Consider the following 12,504-nt stretch of genomic DNA (forward strand, 5'->3'; position numbering starts at 1 on the left):
AAAAAAAAAAAAAACTTAGCTTTCCATTTGTGTGTAAAGTTAACCTTACTGTAACCAGGATTCCCAGCCACGTATGCACACAGCTACAACAAAGCATACCTCATAAACATCAGTTTCATTCCAGGCTCACCTCATATCCCATGGGGCAATAAAGCAGCCGGGTAGCAGGTAAACAGAATAGTTTCTTTGTCACAGTTGTTCTAAGAACCTTGAATGGTTTCCAACTGCTGTAAATCAGAGGTGAAAGGCTGCAGAAAAGAAGCTGCAGTTAGAGACCGATATGAGACGGGCTACAGAGGCGCAGGAATGCAGTTCTAATTAAAACCATTTATCATAGTGAAACATTTCGTATCAATTTTACATAATGCACTGTACTTACAGTTTTAGTAGCAAAGTAGCAAAATGCATCCATGCAGGTTAAATTAACTTCTGCTACAGGTTTGCAGCAATAATTAGCTACTGTATCTATCTAGCCTATTTAGCAATTGAAACAGTAGTAGCACACACATATGCTGAAACACAGTAATATATAATTTAATAAGAAGGGTTATATTGACCTATTAAGATTTTGCTTGCATCTACCTTGTAAATATATTTTTGCTATTTTATTAAAAAGTTTACACAGGTATATCAATAACAATTACAATTTTAACAATATTTCAAGTGTAATTTATGAGATTTGTTGTATTTTGAATCCAATCTTTCTTTGTAAAAGGCAAAAAGTTGATCATACTGATTTCAAAGTTAAGGATTCATTAGTTTGAATATATATAATTGAACCAAACAAACATCCCATGTTTCGGTAGTGACAGCACATTTTTGGTAGTGACAGTAATGTTTTGGTAGCGACCATATAACACTGCAGAATTTTAAGTAACAAAAACACTACTAAAACATACTAAAATACTAAAAATTTGCATAACTGTACTAAAATTTTATTAATTTCCCCCAAATAAAGGATTATGTGTTCCCTTTTGTTACTACCGAAACAATGGTGACATGTTTCGGTCATAACTGTTACAGTAGTGACAATTTTAGATACAGTACTTTTGAACCCAGCTCAAAGATGCTAATCAGCACATGGTTAGTTTTGAACACATGTACACACATAAAAACTAAAATTTATGAAAAAAAAAAAAAATTATGTCACAACCAAAACTTCACCACATGTTTCAGTTGTGACTTTTTTGGTTGTGACCGTTTTAGATTTTGACCCTAGCTCAAAGATGCTAATCAGCACATGGTTACCTAGCACAATTCTGAACAGTAGTAAACACATAAAAACTAAATATTATGAAACCACATTAAAAAAAAAGAGTGCTTAAGTTAATTGCAGAAAAAAAGTGTTCGTTAGTGACTTTCATTACAGTCACAGATTTTCAGACATTTAAAAACAATTCACCACAAAATTATGGGACCTATCTACTCACACCATGTAGCTACGAGAGAGAGGAACACAGGAAAATTTTCCTGATCATAAATGTAGGGGTGTAGTTAAAATCTCAGCCAATGGACTAAAACGTACACGATGATACTTTCATTGTTTCGATAGTGACATGAAAACGTGAGAAATTTTTTTTTGCATAAAGTTTCATAATTTACAAAGAAAATATAAATATATATTTTTAAGAAATTCACTTCAAAAAAAAAAAATTAAAAAGCTATTTTTAAAAACAATGGAATAAAATGCTGAAATTATTTCAATATCATTTTCATAATTGAAATTGAGGGGTTAGGGTTTATGACAACCATCTCCCTATTGAAAGTACCCAATAAATGATTTCACATATATTAAGCTTACTGATATTTTATGTTATTGTGGGTTTCAATAGATAATAGATGAATTATCTAGAAAGATTTGAATTAAATGTTTTTTAAATGTGTTTTTTGGTTGTGGGATTGCAGTTTACATATACATACACACACACACACACACACACATATATATATATATATATATATGTATATATGTGCGTGTGTTACTACTGTTTCAATTGCTAAATATATTATATATAATATATATAGGACGAGACTTGGTTCTTTTCATTGGCTGTTGATTGGATGCAGGCAGATATTAATGCGAGCTTGTAGTCTATAGTAAGAAATGGACGGCGTTAAAGCAGACTAAATGAAGTGCATCAAACGTCACCAGAGAGACTGTCATATGCATGAATGAATTGTTGACAATAAGACCAATAAGATGCATTTAGAAAATAGATTTTCATGTCATGCTGACTTTAAGGGCCCTACTAGCCTGAAGAAGAAAATATGTCAATGCCCTATATATATATACTGTATATATATATATAAAAAAAAATTCACTAATACTCTTATGTGTCCAATGTCCGATCTTCAGCAAAGTCACTACACAATCTTCAGACCAAACCATATGAAAGTTATTGAATGGATTTTTGAGTCTTAAGGGGCATTTTTGGAAATAACACAATACAAATAGCCAGTGGCTAAAGGGAAATAAGGCTGAATCTTCTCAATGTATCTGTGTATCGAAATGAAATTTCATAATTTGCAATGCTACTGTGTCCTAGGGATACATGCTTTGGAGCTGATCATAAATTCATAACTGCTGTCTTTGGATTATTTGCATGATAACCATATTTCTGGCATATTGCATGTCCACCATTTTTTATTTGAATCTGTCTTTTTGAATTACAACAGCAGTTGGCAACACACCAAAGCAGTGTCTGGATTGGGTACAAATTTTGGCTGGTAGTCAGAAGGTTAAAAGTTCAGGTCCTGCCTGGGGTGATGCTGAAGTATACCTCAGCTGTTGTTGACTCTGCATCTCACTGAGTGCCATGTAGGCTTATAGACGAAAGGGTTCATTGTGGCTACCTAATTGCTAAATGCAGGTATATTTTGTTTCCTTATCTTCTAATATTGTTCCATTAAATCGAACACCACAAGATGCCAGAACAATACAGAATCCTTATCAAGCAGAACAGACACAACGATTTACATCGCTATTGTACCCTGCTGGGATGCGGTATGATGCCATTTTAATGATTACGGTATTTTGTGACCTTTCCTCCCCCTTCTTGTCTGATTGTAAATGCACAACACCACTGCCCTCCGCTGACAGTAACCTGCAACTACACAGAAAGCGTCCCGGGGCAAGGTAACAACACTCACTTGGCTTGACAAGAAATATCGTAGGGCTGATAACCCATTCTGTTTAACTATTTTCAACTCTCTCATCATACTATGATACCCCTACGAAAATTAACCACGGTTTTATTGTAGTAAAAGTGTAGTAAACATATTAAATAGGCCTACCATTATAACCACAGTTCTACTACAAATACCATGGTTAAATTATAGTGTAGCAAAACCATGGTTAATTTGTGGTTACCATGGATTTTTTTTGTTTGTTTGTTTTATTTGTAGTAAAACCATGGTTAATTTTCATAAGGGGAGGTTGACAGACTTTGCCTATTCCTTATTAGTCCACCAATAGTTCACACAGTGCTTGCACCTGGTTGTCTTCGGTAGCAACAAAACGATCTATGTTGAAAACTGTCATGGAAACTAGCTTGTATAAACCGTATTTGTGTAAACGATGTAACAATGAATAAAAAAAACTTACACCTGTATGATTTCGCTGTGGACGCCATCTTGCCTGGAAAGACGCGGGAATTTATTCGGCGCGAACCTCAGTAGCCCCTCACTGCAGAACACAAGATCCAGGGGGCGTGGTTGGATCCACATCTATGGGGTGGAGATTGGTAGGTTTAGGGGTGGAAATGGGTGGGTTTAGGGATCAGGAGGTGGAGACAGGTAGGTTTGGGTATATGTAAGGTGGGAGGAGTTGGATCTGGATCCAACCACGCGCCCTGGATCTTGTGCTCTGCAGCGAGGACCATCTCCCGACCCTCACACTGAGTAAAGTAAACATCGGTTGTACAGTCATGTACAGTCATGGCCAAAAGTTTTGACAGTGACATACATTTTGTGTTTTGCAAAGTTTGCTGCTGTTGTGGTGTTCATTCGCATTGTTTCTAGATTATTGTGTAGAGTGATCAGATGCATTTTAAATAATTGCTAAAAGCTTCATGAGCCAAAAAATGAACTTTTCACACACAAATAAACCAAAACAAATTTCACTCTTTTTTTGATCCTGACACAAAATGACCCGCTAACAATAATTGAATAATCATATCAGCAGCACATGTGAAAGTGTGAATGAGTAGCCTACTAGTCAGGTAAAATCACTATCATACTAAATAGATTGTAAGAGCAGACTGATTGCTATAAAAGGAGGGAAGAAGCGCTTCCAATCATTGTTTTCTTGTTTGCAATGGTTACCTCCAAAGAAACCAATCATAGCCATCATCGCTTTGCATCAAAATGGCCTCACATGCAAGGAAATTGATCCTCAAGAGGCGAGTGGATAAGCAGAAGCCCACAAATTGTGATCAACTCCGAGAACTAATAAGGCAAGAATGGATCACCATCAGTCAGGATTTGGCCCAGAAGCTAATATCCAGCATGCCAGAGCGAATTGCAGAGGTTATGAAGAACAAGAGTCAACACTGTAAATATTGACTCCTTATATTTATTTGCCAATAAAAGCCTTTAAAACTTATGATATTCTTATCATTGTTTTTCAGTATACCATAGAAACATGTGGAAAAATAATCTACAAATACTGAAGCAGCAAACTTTGCAAAACACAAAAATTTTATTGTCACTGCCAAAACTTTTGGCCATGACTGTACACTCGTTCTTGTGGTGCATTATGGGGTTTAATAGCCTAAAGTGCTCTAGATAGTGGGCAGTATGGTTTCCGATACCACTAAAAATCATTGTCCCCTTAAATTGTGCATGATATTATGTGTATGGGGCGAATTCGTACACAGCCTATTGTCTGGGTCAAAGTTTAAAAGTAGCCTAGCACTCTGCATGTGAACTTTATTGTTTAATGACTGCCTTCTACTGTCCTGAAGGAAGAGGCAAACCCATAGGCTAAATAAAGAAAAGGGGTGACAGAGAGCATGAGAAACTAGTAAATTAAAAGATTAGTTACCCCCTGGCTCTATTTGTTCTGTCCCATTGTCTGAAACTATTATTCATTAATCATTCAAACATTGTTTGATGTCTTTGAAGAAAATTAAAAAAAGACTTCTTAGCTCAGAGATATGAGACCCTGGAATTAATTACTAATTAAAACAATTTATTACATCACATTTAAACATTTGTATTCATTTTATACATGGTACATTTCCACTCCCCAGTCCCCACCTCAAAACAGATTATTGAGCTGACTTTATTATTGTCTAAACCTGTACGTTTCCTAGCTATTGAAGATATTTCCTCACAAGCAGTGAAGAGATTTGTTACTTAGGAGTAAAATGCAACAGTAAAATGTTCATTTGTCATCAGCAGCTTTCATTGGGCACTATATATGGAGTTCACAGGCATTTTAATTTCCATCCGTCACATCCTCAGCTTCTGCGCTTCTTCGGTATCAGAAGTGGAGGGGTGTGATGTGGCAATGAATCTGCCACTTTATCAGGCTGTGGGAGATGGAAAAAAATATTTAAATGTATTGTATCAGTAATGATTAGGATGTAGGCCCATTTACATCTTGTAAACTGTGGTAAACACTGAAGTTATTTGTTTTGCTGTAATGACCATTAGCTAAAATACAAACGACTGAAGTCTTGCCTGTTGTAACTGGAAGATCCAGCTTTGATAGTCCTCAGGGTAAGTGCAGGAGACAAGCAGAGGCTCCATCAGTTCACCTGGAAAACACATCACTTTATATCAGCATGAAGATTACAACAGTCTGGAAAACACACTTGACGTTGAAGTTGGTACTATGTGGCTTGAATCTGTTAGAATGGTGCACAGAAGCTATGAAGCGACATGAATCATAGTTCCCATATTTTTGATTCAAAAAGTGCCTTTAAAGGTCAGATATTTCTATAAATTGGTGCCATTTCAAATGAATTGCCTCTTTAACAGTTTCAACAAAATTCAAGTGATAAGAGGAACGTGCTGAGAATCCAGTCTGAGAGTGTTTATCATCACATGGCTCTATTCTGAAGCTGAGTCACAAGTATGACTACCAAAGATCACTTGATTTCTGACTCAAAACATGAAATCTATCTAACTTTGGCTTTCTTGGGGTATATAAAAGATCAATATATCATAATATAGTATATCCTAAAATACCTCCAGCAAACTAATGAGATAGCACAACTAATGAGTAAGCCCTATGGTTTGGTGTTACGCAATAGTTATTTCTTAGGTTGTCATGACAATTGATAGTGAAATGATTGATATGACAGATAAGCATAGCACAGATATGTGCTTAAAGGTTTAGTTCACCCAAAAATAAAAATTAGGCTGTATTTCACTCACCCCCGATGCATCCTAGGTGTATATGACTTTCTTCTTTCAGACGAATCCAGTCGGAGTTATATTAAAAATGGGCTTTGATCTTTCAAGCTCTATCGTTGTACTCAGCTGGTGTTGCATTCCTTCAGTTCAAATGACGTGAAATAAAAAGCACCCTTCCACAAAAAAAAAAGTGTTTCACACAGCTCCGGGGGGTGAACAAAATATAACTCCGACTGGATTCGTCTGAAAGAAGAAAGTCATATGCACCTAGGATGCATCGGGGGTGAGTAAAACGCAGCCTAATTTTCATTTTTGGCTGAACTAACCCTTTAAAGAAACTAGAAACCATTACCAAATCCTCCACTGAAGTGCAGCGTGTGATGTAAAAACGTTACCACAAAGTGACAATATATAGCTAAATGTGCTGGCCAAAACAGAACGGAATATTTTTCTGTCCCCCTACGAAGGTCTGTGGTTAGAATTACTGGCTCAATACATTTTCATTTGATTTTATACATATTAATTTATATACGAATTACAGGTTATGTCCCTTGTGAAAAAGAAGTAGCATACTTTTAAAAAGAGTGTTTATAATTCAGAAATTATATACTAGTTTTAAAAGTTCAAACTGCATAACGTTTTTAGTCACTTAACTGCATGTTAATTGCAGTTATCTGAACTTAAGAGTGTTTTTTTGGTGTTAAAACAATAAATTACAGGTTATGTCCAAGTGTTCCCTTGTGAAAAAGAAGTAGCATACTTTTAAAAAGAGTGTTTATAATTCAGAAATTATATACTAGTTTTAAAAGTTCAAACTGCATAACGTTTTTAGTCACTTAACTGCATGTTAATTGCAGTTATCTGAACTTAAGAGTGTTTTTTTGGTGTTAAAACAATTTTCACTCAGAATTTGCTAGTAAATTTAACAAACAGTTACACAATGTCTTGCAAAACATACTCGAATAATCTTTGCTTTATTTACACCTTTGAAAAATCATGTTTTACAGTGTACATCTTTAAATGTTATTTTATACTGTAATTACAGTACTTCTATAGTCTTTTAAATACAGTATGGTTAAAGTGTACTGCCAAATGTAGGCTACTGAAAGCATTTGTAAACTAAAATATATTTTAATACATTTATTTCATGTTGTAATTATTTAATATTAACTTTAAATGTTATATCAAACAACACACAACAGTTAAAATAATAATAAAGTTCTTTGTATGTGCTTCAGTATGTTAGTCAACACATCAAACTCAACCAGATTAAAACTTGATGATTTAAAATATGCTTTAATGTTAAACGTTTATTTTGACTATTTCAAAGTGCACTTTTTTTGTTTTACAGAATTGGATTATCTGAAAGTAGTTTTTTTTTTAAATATACTTAAAAATATAGATTTTAAGTACACTACAAGTGCACATTAAATACAATTAGCACACTTCTTTTAACAAGGGTAGTTTTGCAATAATATAGCTGTTCAGAAACATACATACCTGTGAGTTCAAACTCCAATCTGCCAGGTAATGCAGATCTTTCCATGGCTTTAATACTCTTTAGTGGCAGACAGCCCTTCAGTACAAAACAATACAACTCAGTAAGTGCTTTGATGTTGTATAAACATTGTTTATTGTCACTTAAATTGAGGTCAAATGATAATGATTCTGTCCAGAAGGTCTTTCATGAAGATGCACTTGATAAAGGAACGTTACCCACTCTTTTTGTAAAGTAACAGTATGTTTAAACTCCACTGTCAGCACTTTGTGACTTTTTAACTAAGTTTATTTTTCAATCTAATCGGGTTCACCAATTGAGGCTGGCAAATACATTTCAATGGCTGCTGATAATGCAGTGTTCTGTAGAGCTCATTGTTTAGTCAGCAAAATCAGCTTACTTCATATTTCACACGTACACGATGACTGTCCAGAGACAGAATGAGGAGGTCACATGGGAAGAGCACAAGCAAACGCTCCTGAGGTCCCTGTAAACGCCGGTCCTGTTGTTTGAAAGAGGTCAGTTTAGTACCATCCTGAACTGCGTGCATGGACACCACACTCTATTTATAGTCTATAATCTTACCTGTGTGTATACGTTGCTGATGTGCACCAGTGAAAGGTATCTGGGATAGCCCATGTGCTGAATGGGCGTCCCCTCCCATTGCAAGATGGGAGACCGCAGTAAGTACCTTTTAAGCTCCTCCCTCTTCCAGTTTTCATTACATGGCACCTGTAACAGTGAAAATAAAATGTAGGAGCAAGATTTTTTTTTTATTTGCCAATGTTTTATGAGTTCTATATAGGATATATATTTCAGTACAAGACTGAAGAAGATCTACCAGGTATGAGAGAGCACTATGGGACGGGCTCAGCTGTTGCCTTAGGGATTTGTATCTCCTGTCCTCGATGTTCTCCATCCAGGCTTTTGTTTCAGCAGCAGTAGCACAAACGAAGATCTTTGAGTCCACCATAGGCCCTAGAGTATATCATAAATATAGGTGTACTATAATCAAAACATTTTGTGACCTCCAAATTTTCATATTCAGGTTTAATTAAGTGATTTATTTTGCTCTTACCGCTAATCTCAAACATATGTGGAGAACTGGGGTCCTGCTGTGAGAGCAGACGCACCTCAATGGCTGAGAGAGGAAGAATGCCCTGCGACAAAACAGATGTCAGTTTAGAGTGAAGCTCATGCCATTAAATATTTGATAATACTTATAAGAGTCTTACCTCATAAATAAAATAATTATTAGAGCTGTCCAAAGCGAGGATTAACAAATGGAAGGAAAATAAAACCAGATATCTTTCACTCATAGCCTGCAAACAGAAATCATATGCAATAAGTTGGACATACACATATGGCTCCAAACATTGAGTAAAATCAAAGGACATCTTTTTCAGTAGTCAGTGGCAGATTGGCACATGAACGGTGTAGTATAAAACAATTTAGCTGAATTGTTACCTTTGTGTATCCACTGTGTAAATACACTGAAGATGAGTGGATAATGTCTCCATAGGTGTGTGGTGCCTGTCCTTCCCATTCTCTGATAGGTTGAGTGTATAGCCTATGATGGAGCTCCTTTTTCTTCAAGTCCCAAAGCACCAGCTGACAAACAGGAATACAAATATCACTCTACTTTATGTTATATGAAGAGCATGTAATGTTGATAAATGCCCAGAAGATGATTGTATTTATTATTAGTAGTTCATTTTTTAAGCTGATAAAGACATACTTGTGAATTGTTGTGTTTTGTTGTGTCCTTCACAGAGACAGGATCTGGGTCCTTACACAAGACACAGATGTAGGAATGCAGATAAAGCTGATCAAACTCTTATTCAGTGTAGACATTGTATTCATCTGGATGTATATGAACACAGTGGCCCCATAACTTTTTTTTTGATACTTTAATGCACTTAAGCTAAACATCCCAGAATGTTACTTCATTATACAAAATATAAAACCAAGTGGCGTCTGTACACCAATGATGCTATTTTCTTTCAAGGAAATGCCAGTCGGTTTGATATTTAGATTTTTAGGTGTCAAAACTTTTTTTCTTTTGTGGCCACTGTGTACTTTGTTTTGTTTTCTATTTGTCTTTGTTAATGTGGAAACATAGCTACACCCTTTGCCACTTCCTGTTTACTGGCTTACCTCCTGCTTCAGGTGTCTCACAGAGGGACAGCGATGAGGACCTTCATTTGTGCCATTCCTTGTGGAAATTTGGAGCCTGCTTTCAGCAAGACTCCAGATTCTGAAACAGCAGATGGCTAAACACTGTCAAATCACTTTATCTTGCAGCATAAAAGATGAGGATTTAAGAAACGGAATGCAAATAGTTGTGCTCTGCAGCTCTGCACTGTGTGATAGATTTTGTGGGACAGGATTTTGGTCATGGCTGTTCTATACAAGAATCATGTTTGGCTGTTTTGCATGTGAGTGTTAATGCACTTTGAGGTTAAGCATGCTAGAAAAAAAAATCTGTGTTCTGGTTTGTAAAAAAAATGTAACTGAAGTAACATGGAACAATGATTTATTTAATTAATTTATTATAAATTATTAATTAATTGTATATATTTGCTTCATGTGGTAAAATGTAAAAATATTAGTTGATTTTTAAGGTTCAGATAAGGTGAAAAAAATCTCCTTTATGTGACAGCCTCAATTATCTATATTTTAGCATGTGTATATTTTTCCATTTGTAAAAATAACCATGAAGAGCATCCCAATCTAGTCTGGGTAACAATTACATCCATTTGGAAACCACATGTAACAAATTATCACCCTGTAGTCAGCCTGAAGCCATTGTTTTTATTACAAAGCGCACTTTAACAAATATTTCATGAGGCTTGTTCCCTAAATGTTGCTTATTTTATCCCCAGACCCTCTGTTCCCACTGCTTTTACCCATGCTGCTTGCTGGGGAAGTGCCCAGACATAAGCAGCTTACTGTGGGTGGTGAATGACAAGCAGACACCCGCCATCTGACCCTTAATGTGCTCTACTCTTTAAAATACACCCACAAAACACTTCAACAGGTATATTGCAAGACCGCTGCCCACTTAAATTAGTGATTTAACTTTATTATTACTCTAAACAGACAATGTTTTCACCCCGATGCATATTAACAACCTATGTGTATTTCTGCAGATTGGCCGTTGTCTGATCCCCGTTTTTCTGCTAGTTTGGCCACATAAAGCTTAAGAGCTCTGATTAACTCCCTCTCTAATCCCTACAGTCACCTAATGAGAGGATTGAGGCTTCCAGCTCGGAGTAAGACACCAGACTGCTCAAACACACTTGGCTCCTTTAATTAGCTATACTAGTTGCATTAGTTCTGCCTCATTTGGTGTATGAGAGGCTCTAATGAGATCTGTAGCTGCAAGTCTGCTGTCCATCTATGGTAAACACCACAACTGCGAGTGGTATAAAACAACTCAGATTTACACAAGAAGCTCACGATGTTTCACACAGTTACATCAAATACATTTCAGATGGATGGAAGTGAAGCAGAACAGTTTGATGGTGAAAAAGGTGTCCTTTTCTAGAAATAACTTGGCTGAAACTGTCACATGTTTTCTCACTATAAAGACCATTAGGTCTTAAAATATATACACTAAAAAACAAACCCAACAAACATTGACAATGCTAGTGGACAGTCACTTCTGTTTTAACATACACATGATTATGAACAACTATCCTACTCATTTCTTTTAAAACCTCTTGTGGTTTTCAAAATGTTATCAAACATTACCTAACACTCTGAAAGAAGGAAGTTCTGCTACCAAGTATATTCTGACTGCCCAAGAGCCTGGTTCCAACTAAACTGCATTTGCAAAGAAACTCTTACCCTGCATTGTTGATTTCCAGGAGTTCGATCTCATCTGTGCCCACTTCATCAGTCCCTGTATGCCTCTGGGTCACACTGCAGCATCCCATAGCTTGTCTACACCTTACCTCTCCTTTCCACAAACACGTCTCCAATGGCTTCTCCTCTAAACTACACGCTGACGGCCATCTGGTCACCCCCACACGCCCCACACCCCGACAGACTATAAGCAGGGTTCAAGAATGAGTTGCACATAAGCCAGACATTGGAAAAGTCACTGAATAGAAGCCGACAAAGTCGAGCGAATGAAGAGGAGCAAGAGAGGTGTATGAAACTTTCAAGCACGGCAGTTACACACAAATACTGCACTATTTCTTCCTGTTGGTATCAGTGGTGACGCAGCAGCGGCCAACACAACTTCCTCACTTCACTCAGTTTCAACTGCGAGTGAGCTTGAAAGCACTGAACGGTTTGTTTTCGACTTTAAGTTTACACATGGGGGACGCAAGCAGCATCAATAAAGCAAATCCCACTTAAGATGATTACACCTCATGAAGCCAACACACAAAAGTAGGCAAAAAGTAGTCACAACAAAAAAGCCACAGGTGAGTCGGAGACATGTGTGTTTACTGGTATGGTGCACGTTAGTGTGTATAGAGGTCTAATCTGGTGTTTGTTTTGTCGCATGTGCCACAGATGGAGGAAGAAGGAGGGTCCTGTGGTTGCAACACAACACACAAAAAACCCGGGTGACTGTCTGAACTTCACACAAAGAGAACATTTAAAATCACTTCTTTGAAGAAGTTATGGTA

General features: G+C 36.5%; 1 protein-coding gene across 1 annotated transcript; it reads right to left on the reverse strand.

Moving 5' to 3' along the window:
- Positions 1 to 5,170: 5,170 nt before the first annotated feature.
- On the reverse strand, positions 5,171 to 12,198 carry LOC107737549 (uncharacterized). The gene is made up of 12 exons (XM_016549061.1): positions 11,714 to 12,198; positions 10,019 to 10,118; positions 9,600 to 9,650; positions 9,329 to 9,472; positions 9,097 to 9,183; positions 8,940 to 9,021; positions 8,703 to 8,839; positions 8,447 to 8,593; positions 8,262 to 8,363; positions 7,864 to 7,939; positions 5,686 to 5,762; positions 5,171 to 5,534 (listed from the first exon to the last, which is right to left on the reverse strand). Exons 1-12 carry the CDS (start codon positions 11,800 to 11,802, stop codon positions 5,463 to 5,465), a joined length of 1,164 nt encoding a protein of 387 aa, XP_016404547.1. The 5' UTR covers positions 11,803 to 12,198; the 3' UTR covers positions 5,171 to 5,462.
- Between the last annotated feature and the right edge of the window lie 306 nt (positions 12,199 to 12,504).

This window comes from Sinocyclocheilus rhinocerous, unplaced genomic scaffold (assembly GCF_001515625.1).
Source record: "Sinocyclocheilus rhinocerous isolate Xijiao unplaced genomic scaffold, SAMN03320098_v1.1 scaffold72, whole genome shotgun sequence".
Lineage (NCBI taxonomy): Eukaryota > Metazoa > Chordata > Actinopteri > Cypriniformes > Cyprinidae > Sinocyclocheilus > Sinocyclocheilus rhinocerous.